A 22290-nucleotide genomic window follows, 5' to 3' on the forward strand; every position below is an offset into this window, starting at 1 on the left:
ATTTTGTTGGCACTTATTCCGCACTAAATCGATAGAAAATTGCCTCCAGGGCATAGCTCGATCAACTGCGCTGCGTTTGTCGAGGTTTGAGAAGGGACGACGGTGAAAACAGGGCGCCTGGGGCGATTTGATCAAGGTTCGTTAAATTTACACGTGACGTTTGGGATATAGAAGGCCCATGGAGCAGGAGAAGTTCCAAATGTCACGTGACTAATATGCCCTACGGCGCCCTGTTTTCACCGGCGTCCTTGAGAAGTCGACGGCTTGTGTCGTATAATAAGGTTGAATGGTGTATATTTTATCAGTCATCGCGTTCATAGTTTGGATTTATTTCTATTATTGTTTTTACTTATGGTATCTATTATGTGATAGGCTTTTATAGTGTGTTTGAGTTGTATTTCGAACAGGAGGTTGGAGTATAGGTGGAGTATTTATAATGCAGTGACAGTGATGGTGCCATGAATCAGGAAACAAATGGATCAAAGTCAAATCGAAGCTACAGTTTGCCTTTTAACTGGAGTGTATGTGAGTTCTTGAGTAAGTAATTAGAATCTGGGAATTAGCGGTTAATGTTCAGTAATGCAATACATTGCTGTAACATTTTGTATACAAAATGATTAGAAGTACAAATTGAAAAAAGGTTTTTAGAGTGAGGAAAACCTGATGCATTAAAATTACATTCGTGCTGTGTTTGTGGACTGCTTTTCAAGCTGGTGTGTTGTGTCGTGTAATAAGGATTGTTCTTTTTTATTTTTAAGTGCTTTTGTTTATCATTTTTATTTGCCTAAATTATTATTGTTCTTTGTGGCAACGATTATCCAACCAGTAGAGGAAGAAAACTTGGGCTGCGCTGCAAGCTGGATGGCCAAGCTGCGTTGATAGGGAAATGTTCACAAGTACCTTTTTATGGGAACCATCTACCAAGTTGGGGAGAAGGTGGTTTTAATCAATACGATTTCATCTTTTAAGTGTTTGGGTAAGAAGCATGCTAAATTCATTATATTTTAATTGCCCAAGCTTCTTTGGAATAAACAAACGATAAGACATATTCTCTTTGCTTCAATAACTCAGATCTGGATGTGAATTTTTTATACGATTTCATCAATACTTAACAAGTTATTTGCCTAAATGCCAAACAAAATTATTCCTTGTTCATTCTATTTAATCGAGCTGTGAAGCAGTAAATAAATCATGGTACAGCTATGAGGTACATGCCTTTATCTTTCAAAGCTGGTAAGTAATTGATGTGACGGAGCTCACTTAACTTGTTGATAAAATCAAAACCATGTTTAAAGTTTGCCCTCACTCATTTGCAATCCTGCTTCAAAGTCCCCATTTTTGTGTATAGCTAGGAAAAGTGCCACATGCTTTTCTAATGCAGTGTTAAAAGTTGCATACTATACCTAGGCTTTATTTAGACTTCATCCATTTGATGCACACATGACTTCGTCTTCCATCTTCATTCTGGCACTGTCTATCTAACTTGTTTTTGAAATTATTTGTTTATTTTGGCCAATATTGCTTCCTCTGGTAACAGTCAATAATTTTTATATAAATTTAGTCCGAATGCTTTGAATGGTTGGATTTCTCTCATCTAAAACTAGTGATGGAAGCTAAAATAATTTCTGTCAGCTAAAATTCACTGTACAGTGTACTGTCAGCTAAAAAATATTAAAGTAGAAGCCTCAGCCTCTTTTTGCCGCTTTCAAAGACATATCCTTGCTTATAGAATCTTGCTTTGTCACAAAGAACTGATATGGCTGAATATTTAGCTTTCTAGTTATCAACTTGTTAGTGTTGATCATATCCACCTGCCTTGTCAGTGATGCACATATCCAACTGTTTCATTCACCCGTCGTATTACATGTCCTGTGTTCAAAAGGTCCTGAAAAGCACAATTCCACCCTTAAAAGGCCGAATTTGACATTATGCTAGACACATTGGGTGTGCTGCTTAACTGTGCTTCTTTAATAGTTTTTTTTTTAAAAGAAATTTTGTCCGAATGGATGAATGGGTGGCTATGGGCCCGGGTGTCCCGCTAAGCAGTGCTTGTTGCGAATGACACCACGGACCCACCACCCCACCTTGCCCGCGCCCGGTTCACCGGTGATAATGTCTATTACATTTTGCTTCATTGGCAAACGCACAATTGTTATGCTAAACACCAGTCCCTGTTTATTGAGTTTATCCCTGTTTACTGGGGCCGGCGCGCGGCCCGGCAGCGCCGCTGGGGCCCGTGCTCGGTCCGGCGCGCGCCGCTGGGGCCACGCCACTGGGGCCAGCGCGCGGCCCGGTAGCGCCGGCAGGGCCGGTGCTCGGTCCGGCACCCATCCCGTGGACCTCATCGCCGGAGCCCGAACGCGGAGACACCGACGCTCGGCGCTGATCGTTGTCCATGAGCAGGTCCTCTTCGGTGTCGCTGAGAGCATGCGATTCCTCGGCCACGCGACTGGGACCATCACGCGGCGCTTCTGCAACGCCGCTCCGGCCAGCGCGCGCTCTGAACGTCTCGCCGGGACCGGTAGCACCACTGGGGCGGGGGAACGGCGCCCGGACAGCACCACCTGGGCTTGGGCGCTGCGACACATCTAGTTCCCAGGAAAACTCCGTTTCCTCATCGCTGCCACTGGGGCTGGCGCGCGGCCCGGCAGCGCCACTACGTATCCAGCCCGGACGATCTTGCACGCAAACTATCGCAGCCCAAGGCCAAACACCGCAACACGTGGACGGTATTGGGAAGAGATGAAAATTGAGAACACGATATGCTTGCCAATTTAACTAGCCTGAAGGTATGAGGCACAATTTGCGATAAATTAATATAATTCACAAATATGTACACATCAAATAGCTGGAGCACCACTCAAGACACTGGTTCTAACACAGAATAAATAAAAGAAGACATCGAATTGCACCTCATCGCAGCCACTACTGGCTTCCCGCAGCCTATTTGGGATATTTTATGGTAGACAATTTGGTACAACCGGATGAATACATTATTTAAGTTATTTTGGATTATTGACTTACAGCATGCTTCAACAACAATTTCCATTAAGTAATAGTGCATAATATTATGTATTTACCGCAAAACTGCCCTATAATTTCCAATATTTCGAATTATTATAGTTGAAACTAGACGCCTCCTCGTGTCTACTATACGCTCTCCTACCAAAGGTGGCTTAGTTAGCTACCTAGGTAGCTTATTAAGCTGCGTGCCTTAAGTGTCGTTGCGAACGCAAAACGTATTTCGTCATCCAGATTTGTCTACTGGCAAACATCACTTTTATCTTTCCTTTCACTTTGCTCATTACAATTATTTGGCATTTTGTGATAATACTGAATATAAAAGCAGGTTTTGAATTTTCATAAAATACCTTGGAAAGATTACTGCCCAAATGTTGTACTATTGTAGTTACAACAAGAGAAACAAACAAATAACACAATACAATTATTCCTCTTCCTCAGAGGCACCTCAATCAGTAGTGCTACAAACAAGTGGTGATACGCGTAGTACATTTGAGCGTAGTTTTTCTTATCTATCGCGGTAACTGGTACGCTGGCTGACGAGTCAACCTTATCTGATCTTTATAATTTAACCTTTGATCCCTTCATAAATGATATAAGCAACATATCCACGACTCATTCCCAATATGATAAGGTCAGGACCAGCTGCAAATTTCATGAATGTACCAAGGTGAGAAGCCTGAACTGTTTTGAAAATAACATTTCTATCATCCATATAAACGCACGTTCAATGGTAAATAAACTTGATGAAATTGTAACATTTTTGGCACAAATAGACCAGAAGATGGCATTTGTATGCATTTCAGAGACCTGGCTCAATCCAAAAATAGAAAATAAGTTTTGCTTAGGGGATGAATATATGGCTTTCTACAAAAGCAGAGAAACTAAAGTAGGAGGGGGATCAGCAATTTTTGCTTATGACAAATATTTCACTGGCATCCAAAAGATAATACTATATGAATTCAAAACAGCAGAAGTAGTTACCTTACAGGTAACTAATGGAAACAAGCCATCTTTCCTTATTTGTCAAATTTACCGACCCCCTGATAATGAATGGGAATTTCTTCTTGAAATGGAACAGTTTCTTTCCGCCTTAACCGCACTAAACATGCTTGCATTCATTGCAGGTGACTTCAATTTTGATTTATTCTCAATTAATAATAATTCTGCAAATGAATCATTTTTTACATTGATGTGCAGTTTTGGATTTTTGCCAACTATCTCTAAAGCTACCCGCATTACCCCAACCTCAAGTACTCTTATTGATAATATCTTCACAAATGACTTGTCTAAAATAGTAGTACCAGGGGTAATTGTAACAGACCTTTCAGACCACCTTGTAATCTTTACAACTGCAAATGTTGAAAATAAAATATTAGAAAAGAAGGATAAGGAAAGAACAGTATTTGATTACAATAAAATTGAACACCTGAAGGGCCACCTAATAGAGAGTCTTGATGATCTCACCACTCAAACAGATCCTGAACTGGCCTGCATACAGATTATACAAGCATACAAGGACGGCATTGCTATGTGTTCAAAAACCATAACATGCTCAAGAAAAAATAACTTCATAAAACCATGGATGACCCCAGCTATACTCTGTTCCATCAATCACAAAAACAAAATGTTTGTGAACAAACTTAAAAATCCTAATTCATACAATATAGCACAATACAACAAATATCGAAACTGTCTAAATAGGGCAATTACAAATTCAAAGAAGGCCTACTATGAAGCAGAATTTCAAAAAAACAACAGGAACCCCAAAAAGACATGGGAAACATTAAATGAACTTCTAAAACAAAAAAGTAAATGTGATATTTTGCCAGGTGAAACACTAAACAACACTGAGAATAGCGGTCAAGAAATGATGTCAATGGCTGAAAGTTTCAACAAATTTTTCACAGAAATAGGGGAAAAGTTGAAACAAAATATTCCTTGTAACAACACAAATCCCTTAGAAAATGTTCGAGAGACAGAAGGAGAAATGACTAACTTTTCTAGTGTCACTGATGATAAAGTGGAACAAATAATTAAACAGCTTAAAGGAAATAGTTCACTTTTAACATGGGGTTTTGAGCTGGAATAGCAGTTTCGTAGCTTGAGCTGAGACTAGCACAAATCAAGAGCTTTTACGGCTCAACGATCACCCTAGACGAAGATATTCCATTTCTCGTTCCGAAAAGAGTGCCTTGTAGAGGAATGCGTGCCTTGCACAGGAATGCAGCCACGTCATCGTCAGCCAATCAGCGTGCTGCTTACAGCCAATGCAGTATGCGTAGGTTTGAGCTACGCAATATGATTGGTCAATGCGTAATAAGCTTCCGCGTCAAACATTATTTTACATAGAATATAGTTCGTCCGATATTAAAATATAGAAAATAATTGTTTTTACAAAAAGGTTTTATTTTATTTCATGATTATTTTGAGCATAAAAAATCATAAATCAATAGCAAAATACTGATTTCAGGAAAGTGGACTGTTTCCTTTAAAGATGTTGGTGCTGGAATTGATGGAATCAATTCAAAAATATTGAAACATTCTTACAAACCTATCCTTTCAAAGCTTACTTATTTCTTCAACCTATGCCTCTCAACAGGAACCTTCCCAGATCCCTTAAAAATAGCATCTGTGAAGCCAATATTCAAAAGTGGAGATCATAATAGCTTATCTAACTACAGACCAATAAGCATTTTGCCAATAATTTCAAAAATATTAGAGAAGGTTATCCACTACCAACTGACAGACTTTGCAACAAGCAGACACATTCTCTCAGACAATCAATTTGGATTCAGGAAAAATAACTCTACCTACATGCCAGTCATGCTTATTCAAGACTACATAACTGAAGCACTGGAAACTAATAACATTATAGCAGGTGTCTTTCTTGACCTTTCAAAAGCATTTGACACTGTAGAACACCAAATACTACTAGAAAAGTTAAACAAAATGGGTTTTCGAGGAAATATTCTAAAAACAATCAAATCATACTTAACAAACAGATTTCAAGTGGTACAGATAGAAGGGGTCAAGTCAACTGAACGAGAAATAAAAATAGGAGTGCCGCAGGGGTCAATTCTTGGACCACTCCTCTTCATTCTATACTTAAATGACATTGCAAATCTTCCAATTGAAGGGCAAATTATGTTGTATGCAGATGATACTGCAATATTTTTCAAACATAAAAACAGAGAAACACTTCAAGAAATAACAAATGCAGCCCTGTCAAAAATATCTGAATGGCTAGAAGCAAACTACCTCACAGTGAACCCATCAAAAACATTTCTCCAAGTATATTCAAAACGGAGAACTGCTGAAAAGTTAAACATTTACATTAGAAACACAGCAGTAGTTGAAATGAAAACAGTGAAATATTTAGGAATCCTTATTGACTCTGACCTCAAATTCACATCTCATATCAGTAGCATATGTAAAATTATCAGCAGAAACATTGGAATGATTGCAAGAGCTAGACGCTTTATCCCAAAACAGCAGCTCATTCAATTATATTATTCTTTGATTTTTCCTTATATCAACTACTGCTGTTTCATTTGGGGTTCCAACTATGAAAACCACCTTCAAAGGCTGGTAATTCTGCAAAAAAGGTTCATGAGACTAATTGAAGGTATTTTCCCACCACAAAGTGCTACCCCAATATTTAAAAAATATAGTATTCTTAAAATTAAAGACGTAGCCAAACTTCAAATAATGCTTATCATGCATAAGTACATAATGCAGGAATTACCAGTCTCTGTAAGACGATTACTTCATCTTTCAACTGACCCTATCCATCAGACAAGAAATATCCATCATTTTCAACCTGTTTTTTCAACAAAAAATTACAGGCTCTACTCATTTCCTTGCATCGGACCCAAACTCTGGAATGACTTAATAGCTAAAGATCTTCTATTAGAAGAAGTACCTCAATCGAAAAACACTTTCAAAAAATATGTAAAGAATATCTTACTTAGTGAGTACTAAGCAAAAGTACTTATCAAAAGTTTAAGTGAAGTATTAGCAAAAGTATTAGTTAAGTAATCCTGGGTACTAAGTATCCTCGTAAATATACCTATAAATGAATATGAAAATATGTTAAATCTTACAATAAGAAAAACAACAAGAACATGATAATAAATAGCAATACATACCTAAATAGCGTAATACACACGCTTACCTAGTACTTTTCATACAAAGTGCTTAACATCTCGACAAGTGGCCCAATAATAAATGGACATATTGGTGCATTTATTATTGGGCTAGGCTGACAATGATGTGTTGATAATGTAACCTACCTTTGTGATTATCAACACAGGAGATACGTCCCCACTCAAATGGAACGCCGGACTTGAAGGGGTCCATCAGCAACAAGCCCTGCTTAGCTGGTGGGCCCTAGAAAGTCTGGCTGTTGACCTGCGCTCGAATTGACCAGAAATGTTTCCCCACTGGATTGCCATTTGCTGATTTTTCTTCTAGGAGTGAAAGGCTGAATGCACTCTACTAACCAATTATGTATGCATGTATGAATGACTTCTTTCTTAGATGTAGTAGAACAGTCATCCGCTGCTTTCAGCAATGACTACTTTGGCTCTCTTTATTTATTAACCGGTTCCCGCACTTCTTTTGCTTACTTTGTTTTTTTTTTCAATTTTCCTAGCTGGGAGTGCCGCGACTTATCCTTTTTTTATTTTTGTCTGGTGTTAACGTAAGGTGCTGTGAGTCGCTGGGCTGAGGGTGGGGGCACTCCTGGTCACCTAATAATGGGTGGCGGAGTAGTTCGGAAAAAAAAGCGTGCTTCTGCTAACGCAATAAATTCGTTTAGAAGTAGGTAATTAAAAAAGAAAGTAGGATATTTACCAGTCGCATTAAACAAAACACTCGTAAAACAGCATCATTTTTAATTGGATAGTAGATGATGTACGTAAAAAGAATTAAATGTCCCATGAACTCATTTTTAGGAAAAAAACATTGTTTTCTAATTTTATTTGTATGTCCGTCGTAGGAAAACTCACGGTGGAAAACTGAGGTACGTCAACTATCAGTCACATCAAATACGCGGTTGTCCTAGGTGGCGCCACCAACAAAAACCGTCATTACAGATGTCGCTGGGGTAGATTAGGTCGGTTCGGGCCCATCCGTTAAAAATCGTTCGCGGCACTCAATTAACGCATGCTAAGTGTTCTGGTGCTGATAAATCAATTTCATAATACCATAGGCCATAAAAAATCGCTGTCTCCTCAAGATCAAAGAGAAAAACCCTTAGTATGACACACCCTACTATGCATCAACTGACACCGAACCTGGCTCGGCTCTTCCTTTCACGCCCTGTGACAGGCACCGTCTCGTTACGCAGCTCCTCCAGGGCTCCGCAGACTACGCAGCCGACCGAGTGCTATGGCTGATGCCTCACTCACTGCTGCGCCTCACCCGGAGGATGTCAGGCCTGCGGGTGTCTGTCCTGTTCCGACCGCACTCCTCCTCTGTCGGAGCAAGTGACATGGAGGCAGCCGGGGGCCGCCAGGTCCTCTCTCGGTCCGCCCGCGCTCTGATCATGCTGTTCCGTGTAGCGGCCCTCTCCGGCGGTCCCGGCTGCCGCTCCTCGCTCTACGCTGCCGCCCACTACGGCTTCAACACGCTCACCACCGTCCTGACCGTCTCCAAGCACGTCGGCATGGGTCTGTGGCTGCTGCGCTCGGGCAGCGGCTGGATGCGAGCCATCCTCACCTCCTACGGCTTCGGGACGATCGTGGGCGCCGCGTGGGCCACGCTGACGCTGACGTTCGCCCGCGGCCGGCGCCGCTGTGGCGCGCTGCTGGTTCGCCTGCCGCCGCTGCTGCGAGAGGAGGCCGAGCTGACGCGCCTCTGGGCGCCGGAGAGAGCCGCCCGCCGCCAGACCGGCTGGTGGCTGTGGCTGGTGGTCGTACTGCCGCCCCTGGCCACGATCTCACTCAGTGCCACGGACACGAACCTGGTCAGCTCCTGCATAACGCGTCCCGACGCTGGCGGATGCGCGGCGGCAACACTGAGGCGCATAGCGTTCACGATCACCTTTTCCACCTTCCAGCTGGTTCCTGTCAAGTTTCTTTTTGTCGCGAGGCAGCTGGAGGGTGGTCTGGACGCACTAAACGCAGGCCTCGCGGGTGTCCTCTCGGAACCAGCGCACTGCCTCAGCGATCACATCCAGCACCTGCGCGGCTTCCAGAAGCTCCTCTCGGCGAGTCTGAAGGAGATGATGGCGGCGATGGGCGCGGAGCTGATCCTCTCCATGATGTACGGTGTGCTGATCCAGGTGTCACTCTGCCTGCTGCTGGCCAACGCCCTGCAGTTCGGCACCGGCACGTTCGCGCTGCTCATCTCGGCGGTGCTGTTCGTGGGCGCCGCCGTGTGTCTGGTGGCGCCCTGCGAGGCCTGCCAGCGTCTCCTGGGCCGCCTGGAGCACTGCTCCCACCTGCTACTGCAGCTGGAGGAGCAGTGTCCGGAGCAGCTGAGACACGACGTCACCCTGCTGCAGAAGAAGGCCGTAGAGGACACCGGCTGTCTCGGCGACCTGGGCCTGTTCCGGCTGCGGAGGTCCACCCTGCTCAGCATCTTCTCCACCATCCTGACCTACATCATCGTCATGGTGCAGTTCCACCTCTCCGAGGAGAAGGCGGCCGAGGCAATGTGCAACACATCCACCGACACAGTGCCGATGCAGTGAGCATTATTAGAGAATGTACTGGGAATGTGACACTGATTCTGGAAAATTTTAGTCATCCCACTTTTTCTTAGAAGCAGTCCTATTCCTATAGGTAGTGTCGCAAAGGTTGCGTGGACAGCCAGGACGCTCGAAACGGCAAGAACAGACACTCAATGTCATCACCTGGTACTGAACGAACATTGCACCCCTGAGATATAGTATCACCACTTCTATACGTCATTTCGCTAACACTTCACAGACCAGTGCGAAGTGAAGCTAAATTTCGTGAGATTTACTTAGTTTCCAAGATCCTGTATATGCAACTTATGCAAGCTAACATAACGTAAATCCGTCCTGCAATGCGGGATCATCAAGCGAACAATAATCGCAATAAAGTTCGGTGTGCGTATGTTCCCTTATGTGACCAGGATGAGGCTGAGTAAAAATTGCGATTTCTTTTATCGGCGGTCACCGCCACCACAAACTAGTTATGCCCCTATTGAGCATGGATACCGGATGGATCACGAATAACGGCTAGACCTTGAGCAGCACCATGCACTCAAACGTATCGGCTACGAGCAGACATTCCATCACGACGTAATCGTGTTCGTGACATGCCGCACTTGAACGTAACCTTTGGCTCCCGGCCGACACATTTTCAACGCCAGCGTCGTTTATCAAATTCCTCGTTTGTCATGACATGCCAATAGCACTACAACAAGGGCGTAACAGTTAACAGGGTTCTGACTTTGTCAGCAAGGGACGTATTAAAAGGCGCTATTACAATGCGATTTGTTCATATGCGTGGACAAAAATCTTCAAACTTGCCATACTATGCAGTTCAGGTCTACACGTTACTCGCAGACAATCAATAATGCGCTCGAAATGCATTAATCTTATTAAACTATAAGAAAACGCCGCCTGAAATTGGATGAAACAATTGCTTGGGCTGGGGCGTTCCACGACAAATCGACAAATAAAAAATTAAATTTGCACCCTCATATTTTATTTTTCGTTGAAAACTGGTGTAAGGGGTTGTGATGGGCGGGGAAGCCAGCTGTGGCAAGAATTTTTTTCTTCGAACAATGGTTTCCGAGATAAAGCCTCGGGAAATTCCTGGAGGTCGCGCTGCAGCCCTATGTAACTCAGAAACGGTCGAAAGGTCAAGAGTTGACCTTAGGTCACGTGACCTAGGGTCAACTTTTGACCTTTCGACCTTTCGAGGTCAACATACATATGTTTTGATGCGGATCGACGAGAGGATCACGATGGTGCTATTAGTTTGTTCCTAGCTGGGATGCCTTGAAAGTTATTCGAGAAAAACTTCATATATATGTAGTGCCGCAATTTTGACTTCCTTTTTGCTCCTGTGACGTCATCTTTGACCTGACCTGAAAATGACCTCAGTAAAAATTATAGACCTTATCCGTGTGTACTCTGCACCGTTTACCGCTTGTCGCTATCTTGCTTTATTCTCGAGATCTCGCTGTCGCTCCCGCTCGTAATAATGGACAGGTCATAAAAATGACCTGACCTGAGGTCAACGCAGGGTGATAGCCACTTTTTTATTTTCGCATATGAATGACAATTGATAAGGCTTTAATCGTCATCAGACAAAACTGCAACTTTCAGTGGGGAAATATCAAGGTCACTCTTCGAAAAATAGGTCAAAAGGTCACGTGATCAAAATTTTCAAAAATTGAAAATTCGAGATAGCCAAATTGTTTGTTGGTTGATTATGAGTTGAACCATATCAAGTTTTTATCCTAGAAAACCAATAGTTTCTGAGTTGTAGGCCGCCAAACATAGGGCTGTAGCGCGACCTCCAGGAATTGCCCGAGGCTTTATCTCGGAAACCGTTGTTCGAAGAACAAAATCCTTGCCACAGCTGGCTTCCCCGCCCATCACAACCCATTAGACCAATTTTAAGCAAAAAATAAAATATGAGGGTGCAGGGCACTTGTCGATTTGTCGTGGAACTGTCGTGGTTGGAAACCAGTTGAAGATTCGATTCGTACCAGTGTAATAAAATATTCGGATGATAACATTAACATAATCCTCATCAACGCTATCGCAAATACCTAACAGATATCTGAGCTCAATAACTTCCGTCTCTTGAAAGCTAAACAAAAGTTCACTGCCAAGTTGAGACGCATCCCGCAGAGCCAATCCGCTCCCGCCCTATCCTTTTCACCCGGCACCGTTCACCGTCGGGTCCTCCCGGGGGTCGAGTCGAGTCCGCATGGGCCATTCCATCGTCTCTGCGCGAGCTGTGACCGCTATTCTGTCGCCCACCCGGACCCGGAGGTGTGGTGCCGTGTCAGTGACCTGTGACCCCGTGACCTCTGACCCGGGACCGGCCTGACCTCTGCCGACCGGAGCCCAGGCGTGGTCCATTGGTGACCCCTGCTGAACCTGAACCGGCCAGAAGATCCCAGCTCACGTCTCAGCTCAGCCCAGAGAAGCTTAGCAACACAGCTCTTCTAATGGCCCTGCGGGCGGTACTGCAGGCCGTCAACAACCGGCTACGATAATGACGCGGTTGCGAAATGTTCTGATGAGCAGCTTGCAGTACACAGAGGTGCGTTTTATTGATAGATCCGGGAACCTACGACAGTTCGCTAATAATATATCTTCCGGAACTACGCAATACCGTCTCTGTGCAGGGTTCGGAGATTTAACTCAACTGTCTCGCACAGACCGTTCAAAGTGTCATATACAGCGTAATCTGGTGTTTATTACGTCACAGCTGTGTCGAATTACTGCGCCGTTTGACGACCAAGCTGCATTGGATACAGTTCTGACGTCACGATCTCACTTAAGTGGCTTGTGTAGGTCATACGTTACAGCTTAGGGAAGATCGAGGGACAGAAATATTTAATAGGCGTTTTGCGCGAAAAATCACTGGAAAATTATATCATCAATCATTATATTTATCTAGGGACACCAAATAAGAAATCGTGACACGAATGTTTGTCGCAGATGACGACACGTCACATATATTGTAACTTATGAAGTTTAAGGATGCCTTATTATCTACATAATTGGATGACCATTGATAATCTTTTTACGAAGATAATCATCGCCATTAGTTATTACGTACGAACGATTTAAAAACGCAACTGATATTTCACAACAATGTCAAAAAGCTTCGCTTTATATATGCCTAAGGTGCATAATAATTGAAATCATATATGAAGCCTATAACCAAGAAAACTCGATGCCATGGTAAAGCAAATGTAAAATCAACGGTTTGGGCACTCACAACATCGAAAAATGCTTTAATTCGGAGACACAGAATTTCAAACTTGCATTTTTCGCATTCAGTAAGGGGCTTATGCATTGGAATGCCCCCTTAGAATTTGTGACGTCAGCGGAGATCTAACTATTTTTAATCTTAGAGTAAAACCATCGTTAACACGCGGTGGTATACAGTACACTGCTTTGAGCGCAACGTCTGCCGCACTTCGAGGCTGCCAAATTATTGCCTCCAAATAAGTCGCTAGGAACAGCGGAGATCCCAAAGAGTAAACACAAGTAAAAGCCTAATATCTTGAAAACCAGTGAATATTTTTCGGTGAAATTTGGTAGATCTGCATTTTTGATTTTTCCGAGCCAAGTGACATCACTTTTATACCAATTCATCAACTTTTTGGAAGGTGGGAGCCCGGTCCCTTTAACTTATTCGTATGATTCGCTTTTTGCTTGATACGCGCGATCTTGAATATTGCATGCACATTCATGAGCGGTTTGAAATAATTTTCAAATTAACATTATCCGAGCTCCGGTAATTTACCAAAGTCGTGCTCCATGTGCAGTAGAGCGACCCAAAGCCACGTCACCTAACGAGGTTGGCGTGTGTTTCGTCCGTATCCGCATTGTATGGCCGTGACAGGGTGGATGAGCATTGAGCACGCCCTCCCAGTTCGTCAGAAACTGCACCGTGACGTCTTGGCGCGGAACCTCACAAAATACCAGAGAGATGTGCAGTCCGATGAAACTAACTACAGTCACTAAAGGTCATGGGCATCAGCGTCAGGTCAATCGGAAAGTGAATATTCCTGAGCCCAGTGAATCTTCCTGATCGTCAGATTGAAGTCCCGTGATTCCCCCAAATGGGGACACAATAGCCGATTGACCGTCTATGGCATTCCACGTCTGAACAATAACAGAAAAGCGTCGCTCGGAAGCATCTGTCTGAGCCACTTGACCCTGGCAGACCGGGTGTTCCGGAGACGGGCCGAGTTCACTGATCGTCGTAGATAGCACTCCGGAGGCTGGCTGGACTTCCCACTGCCGTTCTGTGACCAGTCGAATGAGGGCTCTCAGTCCTGAAGGTAAGGATGCTGTTCATTGTCCTCAGCAGAAGCCTAGGTGTTCATCAGTTGGTCGTCATGGGCCCTTACTGTTCTGGGCCTGTCAACTGCGCTCTCGCGGGTGACTTTTTGCACTAACTCTTTTCACAGAATGTGTGTCCATACAGGTGTGCCTTATGGTGTCACAGAAGTTGATTACGCACTGGACACCAGGCCCGGGCCAACTCGAGTTATCAAACTCAAACGGCTGGTCTACCGTCCTAACCATTTGATTGCATATTTGTTTTGAGTATAATTTGTTAAGAAAAAAGAATAATATCGCTGGTCATCATTCATATGCTCTCAGTGAATGTCGGCGAACAGCGTACACACTAGAATAGCACAACTACCCGGAACATCCTCATCAGTCGTCGCGTCATTATGGCGTTTTGGTCGTCTCCATGGGGCTTCCCTGGTGATTTGTATGCACAATGCACAGCGTGCACAGACTCCAAACGGCGCGGTTTTGGTCGGTCACGTCCAGGCACCATTCGTCTGCGCGGAACGTCCGGGTGCCAGCGATTCCGCGCCGGCGGAACCACCCAATCGACACTTACCGGGCCCGCCGCATGCAACAACCAGATGTTATCCCGCCGATAGTTAGCGCCGGAGGCGTCTGTCTGCGTAATGGATTGTTCATTGCTCCATCGCAGGGTCAAGGTGGCCGTGAACTATCTGCGATGAGGTCAGACTACACCCGCACCGCATGAGGTATATCGATTTTAAAACCAGATGGCTTATTTCTCAGCGAACACTGAACAAAAACGAACAGATACAGATGTCGGTGGCAGCGGTAGCGCTGAGCCTACAACAGTTAATTGATGACCGTTATCAATATCTCTGGGCACGATTTACGGTCACGGAACTGGCAGAGGCGCGTCCGGCGGACCTTTGTCAGTGTTCTGAGCGGGCCATTCACTGGTGCGTCACAGCCTGCGCCGCGCAGAGCCACGTCATCGGCCAGTCACACCTACTCCACGGGGGGGGGGGAGGGGGGAGGAGGCGGATGTATCACCTCACTGGTCCCCACGACCGGGAGCGTCTTCTCGTTCAAATGGAGCCATCTTTCCCGTTCGTCGTGGGGCGGCGCCTGCGTCACGGAAGCAGCCGTGACATTGTGTGACACCTCGTAACGGGCTGTGGCGTGTCAGGGAGCCGTGAAGACTCCCCGAGCTGCGCCCGAGCACAGGCGCTGTTCGACAGCGCTGTTTGTCGGGCTGCAGGTTCCGGTCGGCGGCTGTGCAGCGGTGGGAACGCGGCGGCGGCGGCGGCGGCGCCGTGACCCTGACACCGGGCGCCAAAGGTCAGGCCCGAGTGCGCCCGCGGACCTGGGAAGTCATGCTCCCGGACGTCGAGGTATAAAATGAAAAGGATGCGCCGTGCGACGTCAGTCTTGCGATCACCATGCTCAGGATAGTGCTGGTGAGTACGGCGGAGACTGAGTGCGCTGCAGTGGTGTCAGGGAGGTCCTGCTGAGTGCTAATTATGTGGAAGGGCTGGTGTTTAGCGTGCGGCTCTGTTGACTTGCTTATAGCTCTAGATTTGGAAGAAGCTTTGGACAATTTTTAGTTTAGGTATGACATTCATAGATTGAGGCATACCTAATTTGTTCAATGCGTCAAAGAACTTCATACCTTAGTTATAATATTTACTACTTGGAATATTTTATTGTCGTTGATTTCAATGCCGAATATTTTTTTTGTGTTAGACACATTTAGAATGCAAAATTACTGGATTTTTACGCTTCTTTTGGTAACAATTATATGCAGGACAGCTTATCATAGTACGAGTTTAAAATGACGTTCGACAGTCATAGCAATGTTCAATATTTGAGTTTTACCTGTTTTGATTGATAGGGATATTTTTAACATAATTATAGTGCAGTATAGGGCCTGACGAAAGGCTATTAGATAGCGAGGCACTCTTGCGAATCACAGATAATGTAACACCATTACCTAACTAGAGATAATTGTATTATACATTCCCTTCATTGATTCAACCACGACCTAACTGAAAGACAATGCGAGTGATTCATCGATGAATAGATAATGTTGTCAATTAGAATGGGTCGAACTGGACCTTTCATAACGACTCGCCCCAAAGTATGCTGATGCACAGATAACTTTGACCATTGATAAGTCATTCGGTTACACTTATCGACGTCAGAACAGCTTCAAATATCTATGACTCGAACCGGTCATCATGTGTACGAAGTAACAAGTGGTCGGCCCCTATGATAAGACGGCATTCAGTTGAATGGCATGCACCGTGCAGCGGTGCATACCAGGGCATGTTGCTGCTTTTTCTAATAAGACAGTGGCTTCAATTAGTGTCTCTATGTAGAGAAGACCTTCACCGCTAGTCCACTCTCCCTACAGAATGGATAGCAGGTTTGATTGACCCAGTCACCATGTCAATTTATGGTAACTGTCGACTATCGACTTATCATTTGTTTAAAATTTTCCTGAATTGAATATTAGCATCGACACGACTATCGTTCATCTAACCAGGCCTGTGCCAATCCGGCACATACGTGTTTCGAGCATGCTCGCCGCCCCAGCCTGACTCAGCGGCCCGGGGTTGTGTTGCAGTTGTCGTGCCTGGTGGCTGGTGGCCTGAGTGCCAAGCTGCCCCAGGGCCCCGAGCACCGGTCTCTCGGCGATCATAGCGGCAGCGCTACCACCTTCACCAGCACCAGCTCGTCCGCCGGCGGCTCCCTCGGCAACGGCGGCTTCGGCAGCGCCAGCTTCAGCAACAACGCCGGCACCTTGAGGGCTAGCGCCGGCTTCAACGGCAACTCCGGCAGTGCCGGCTTCAGCAGCAACGGCGGAGCTGGACTCAACAACAACGGCGGAGCTGGGTTCAACAACAACGGCGGAGCTGGGTTCAACAACAATGGCGGAGCTGGCTTCAACGGCAACGGCGCTGCTAGCTATAGCTCTAACAATGGTGCCACCTTCAACGGCAACAACGGCTTTGACGGAAACAATGGCGGCTTTAACGGAAACAACGGCGGCTTCAACGGTGCCTTTAACGGCAATAACGGCGGCTTTAACGGCAACAACGGCGTCGGCGGCCAGTTCGATGATGGCCGGTACCGCCCCGACGAGGTGAACGGAGAGTTCGACGACGGCACCTGGAAGCCGGAACTGTACGCCGGCGACGACGGCCTCTACCGCGACGGCCAGTACACACCCAACACGGACGCCTCCTACCAGTTCCAGTTTGACGCCGGCGACCACGGCCGAGACGAGGCGGCCGACCGCGACGGCGAGGTGCAGGGCTCCTTCTACGCCGTGCACCCGGACGGTCTGCGCCGTGACGTCGAGTTCAGCGCCGGCCGCGACGGTTTCGTGGTGACGCGCGACGAGTCCGTGCAGGGCCCGGTGCCCGAGTACGCACTGCGCCAGGCCGAGAGGCCGCGCAAGGAGTACCCGCCGGCAGAGATCATCACCTCGCTCTCACCGGACGGCATCTACCACTGGGAGTACGACGCCGGTGACTCGGCGCGCTCTGAGGACATCAACCTCAACACCAACTACTACGAGGGAGACTTCAGCTTCGTGGCCGACGACGACCAGAACCGGTACGAGGTGCGCTACAAGGCTGGCGCCGGCATCGGCTTTGTGCCCGAGGGCGACCACCTGCCGATGCAGGTCCAGGAGACCCCAGAGGTGGCCGAGGCCAAGGCAGCCTTCCTCGAGAAGTTCGCCGAGGCTCAGGCTGAGGCGCTCCAGAGACCGAACGCCTACCGGGGGAACGGGGTCCAGTCCAACAATGGAAACGGCTTCCAGAGTCCTCGGCCTAACAACGGAAACGGTTTCCAGAGGGATCAGACAAATAACGGAAACGGATTCCGGAGGGCTCAGAACAACAACGGAAACGGCTTCCAGAGGGATCAGACAAATAACGGAAACGGATTCCAGAGAGCTCAGAACAACGGAAACGGATTCCAGAGGGCTCAGAATAACAACAGAAATGGATTCCAGAGGGCTCAGACAAAGAACGGTAACGGATTCCAGAAGGCCGTTGCCGGTTTCCAGCGGGACCAGGCCCCGGCCGGTAACGGTTTCCAGAATCCGCAGCCGATCGGCGCCAGCTCCCAGACGCGCTACTCGTCAGTGGCGGCTCCGCAGAACGACGCGGCCGTCCACCCCAGTCAGATGGTCTCCGGCCTGGCGCTGGGCGGTCACATGAAGCAGGCGGCACCCTCGCAGATCAACGACACCTACCTGCCGCCCAACAATTGAGCGCCGCGGTCGTGCCGCTCCCGCCGAGGTCAGAGCCAGAGGGCCGGAAGCGTACACTCGAATGTCAGTTCTCCGAAAGCTCTTTTGGGGCGCCTACTTTTGTTCTGAAAACTAATTGGACCTCTTTAAGAACATACAATAGCTTCCTTTGGAGTTTAATGACAATATTTAACAAGCGATGTGCGTACAGAAATGGGTTAGACGTTGCAAAGCAGTCATGATACCAATGCGTATTGTCTGCCTGCTTTCGAGCTGGAACAGATATAATCGTTGCAAGGGCTGTGAAGGAGAATTGCCTCCCCGGCCACAGACTTGGCGGATACGTTATCACCTCCATGAAATTCAGGTTTGGCCAGATGACTCACCATCACTGAAGTCTGCTGCCATGTGAAGGGGCATTGCGAGTGGTGCTCGCTCGACAATGCGCTATTTTGTGTGGTGTTCCAAGATGTTCGATTTGTGTTTTTGGTATGACATATGGTAAATAAATATGTAATTAATGCGTTCACCTTAAGTTGGAAATTCGCCTAGTAGTATGCAATGATGCACTGGGTACAATTTTGTTAAGGTAGGAACTTCGATCCAAATATAAAAAATAAAACGAGTGAAATATAAATAAAAACGAGTGAAACGGAACACGTATAAAGGAGTGCAAGAGCATGGGAGACAACCCTGTACTAACTAGATCGGCCTTTTTTACATAATCTTCGCAGAATATAGTGGTCTTATTTTTTCGTTCCAACTCATCTACCACCCGAACATGAGCTTATTTTTGCATTTGACTTGCACTGACGGATCCATGGGAAGAGGGCGTTTGGGTCATTTGGGCGTTTTTTGGTCATTGCCTCAGCTCAGGGAAAAAATGAATTTGCCCTCGCCGGCCGAGGAGGAGGGTGAGTGCCGCCCCCCCCCCCCCCCCAGTTATTTTACGCGATAGCTCGGAACACGCTGGCCATAGAGAGCTGAAACTTGTCATACCTACCTCTAATCCAACCCAGATCTTGTGACGCCAACCAGATTTTAGGTCAAGTCAGGTCACTAGCCTATGACATCATAAGTGAACCTCTGGACGGTCCTAGAATGTCGCAACTCCGCACTTTCAGTGCAGAGCAGCCTTTCACAGGGAGGTATGCAAGGTTCAATTCTTCACATTTTCATTCATCATTGGACAAGCAGTTTCTGAAACTAGCACCACTTTCTATTCATATCCCACTTTCGGACGGTTATCGAAAAAAACCTTGCTTTGGACAGATTTCAAGGGGCCAGGATTTTTCCCCAGGAGACGGATATTGGACGAACCTTTTTGAAAAACAGGCACCATAAAATAATGTAGAGCGGGCTTTGTTACATACTCTAATATGGTACTTTACTTGACAACAAATCTTTTATAGGACTTAAGTCGCCTCAATAACCCGCCCGAGTGGGCCTCTCAGCCAACTTCGCCAATCGTCATGGTGTGTGTGTGGGGGGGGGGGGAAGGGGGACTATTTGGCTATAAAGCGTTAACTCAGAAAGCAGCACAGTTAGACAGACGCGGTAAAAGGCGGATAGATCGCAATAAGATCTTTCAGACAAAGAGTTCATTTTCGATCAGGTCACCGCTGTGGTTACTGCTGGTGACGAGGATTCTGACAACTTCTGAGGCAACTTCTGAGGCAGCCGGCGTCGATAACCCTCACCCCTCCTCCTGACTTGGCAGCTGGCTGCAACATCGTCGTGCTGCTGTGGGGTGGCGCCGCCAGTAGAGCGGGCACCATCCCCATTGTTGAACTGTCCACCTAGGTCCGGCTGGGGCATGGCGCCGGGTGCCGGATGACCGCTGCGCTCGGCAGCGGTGCTGGGTCGCCGCTCTCTGGAACGACCGCTGACTCGTCTTTTGGTCTCGTTTTTGCGTTACCGTCTGGCTAGGCACTGTCAAACTCCCCAATGTAACCTTTAACACTGTCCCTTTTCTAACAAAACTAACACGTGAATCTCTATCCGACCAATCCCGTTTGACAGTGCCATACATTGTTCAATGTGTGATCCCAAATTATATTCAATAAACGGAACGGAACGGAACGGAACTTACCAATCGGCGCGTAACTCGGGAACCAATATAACTACACCAACGCGGCAAAGCGTAATCGATAGCTCTTCAAAGCTCTTCAATGCTCTCAGATGATTTAGCCTCAGGTCAACGGTTTAACTTCCAGAGGGCAAAAACTCAAACTTTGACGTTTGTTCGGGTGCCTAGTATATATTTTGTTATTAAATAATTTATTTTGCACCAAGCTTGTATTACGTTGAATTTCCGGCATCGCGTTTCTTTCGTCGGGACGCGTCGAATGAACTATAAGTTGACCTGAAAGGTCAACTTAAAATTTGACCTGAGGTCAAGGTCACAAAAAAGTGATGTTGCATATCAGTCGATTTATGTATCGTGGAGCAGATTGCATCCATGGTATTTTCCGAGCACAGGCATGCTTCTCTCTGAAGTTATTATAAAACACTTTGTCGAGTAACATGGCCTGATATGACTTTAAGGGGCAAAAAAAGGGGTCACAGGTGCAATTTTCCGATTCAGTGAGACATGCTTACCTGTATTCTGTGTTTGAACGTTTCGTTCATAACGAACATTTTGATTTTCTCCCAATGACCTAATGTGGAAAAGTCGCAAAATTGACATAACCTTTTAAGTCACCGACATCGAATTTCCAAGGTATACAAATTGTTGGTGCAAATGGGATATACAAATTGTACCTACTGATTCCCTTATACAATAGCCCGAGTTTCAAACTTCTATGAAATGGTAACTGTAGGAATAACAGAATCACAAAATTCTAAGAGGCATGGTCACTAACTTGACCTGTTGACCTGAGCTTGTGACTTGGGGTCAAAAATTTCTTACATGGTGCGATATTAGCCGTTTTCACGACGGCCATCTGGTACACATTTGGTGCACATCTGGTACAGATTAGGTGCAGATTTGGTCAAATCAGGTTCAGTGTGTCTCTTAGCAGCTATCAGCTAGGGTTGCACTAATTGCTTATATGCCTGTTTTGTCATTTATCAGAGAGCATCATCGATTAAAACACTGAAATAAATTCATAAGATGAAGATATTTGCTGTACAAGAAATTAGGTGGATATTTGGTCCAATCAGGTGCATTCGCCGGATAGCCCGTCGTGAAAACGGCTATTAATATGTTTTTTCTTAATACACACGCAAAAAAAAAACCTGGCAGTTGTGGCCAAAAAACGCCCCCTCACACCATGGCGGTGCGACTCAATAATAAACTGTATACCACAATGGAATGCTGGATAACTGGATAACGGGGGCCTGGATAACTGAGGCGCACGTTGTTTAGATGTCGCCTCAGTCAGTGGAGATGACTGAGGCTCGCTCACCTCACTTGCCTCACTTTTGGCGTGTCGACTCGGCCGCAGTGCAGCAGCTGCAGAGTGAACTGACGTGAAAATAACGCTGCGGCTAGGTGCTGATTTGCTTTTGATTCACATAATGATTTGCTGCCTACTGTAAAAAGAAGGCTTTAGCTCAGTCTCTCCGCAAAAAGATAATATTATAGGTACCTTTAGCGTTGGCATCGTCGTCAGTCCATGCCAATAAATCATTTAACCTTCGCCCCAGTGGGGGGGGGGGGGGCATATATGTTACCACCCTGTCGCGTTTTTTGCGTGTGAATAAAAAACCGCGGCGCGTAGCGCCGCGCCACTTGGGGTAGCTCTTGGTACATCAATTTTGGACAATGTGTGAAATTTTTGATCCCAGGTCATGTCAGGTCAGGTCACCAGGTCAAGTTAACTGACCAAGCCTAAAAAAAAGTTTGCAATCATGTCCAGCCCGCAGTGTTTGTCAGAAAGGTTTTAAACTTGGTGGATTGCATGCTGTTATGGGCGCCTACAATTTACATATCTCGGATTTTTATATCCGTGACCTAAGGTCAGGTCAGTGGCGTGACCTTTCCATTACAAGTCAATGGAGA

General features: G+C 46.1%; 1 protein-coding gene across 1 annotated transcript; it reads left to right on the forward strand.

The window, feature by feature from the left end:
• Positions 1-250: 250 nt before the first annotated feature.
• Positions 251-18811, forward strand: LOC122392399 (probable cyclin-dependent serine/threonine-protein kinase DDB_G0292550). Its single transcript, XM_043387220.1, has 3 exons — positions 251-537; positions 15279-15477; positions 16647-18811. Exons 2-3 carry the CDS (start codon positions 15460-15462, stop codon positions 18303-18305), a joined length of 1677 nt encoding a protein of 558 aa, XP_043243155.1. The 5' UTR covers positions 251-537; positions 15279-15459; the 3' UTR covers positions 18306-18811.
• Positions 18812-22290: the final 3479 nt, after the last annotated feature.

The sequence above is a fragment of the Amphibalanus amphitrite genome, unplaced genomic scaffold, assembly GCF_019059575.1.
Source record: "Amphibalanus amphitrite isolate SeventyFive unplaced genomic scaffold, NRLGWU_Aamphi_draft 000484F_arrow, whole genome shotgun sequence".
Classification (NCBI taxonomy): Eukaryota; Metazoa; Arthropoda; class Thecostraca; order Balanomorpha; family Balanidae; genus Amphibalanus; species Amphibalanus amphitrite.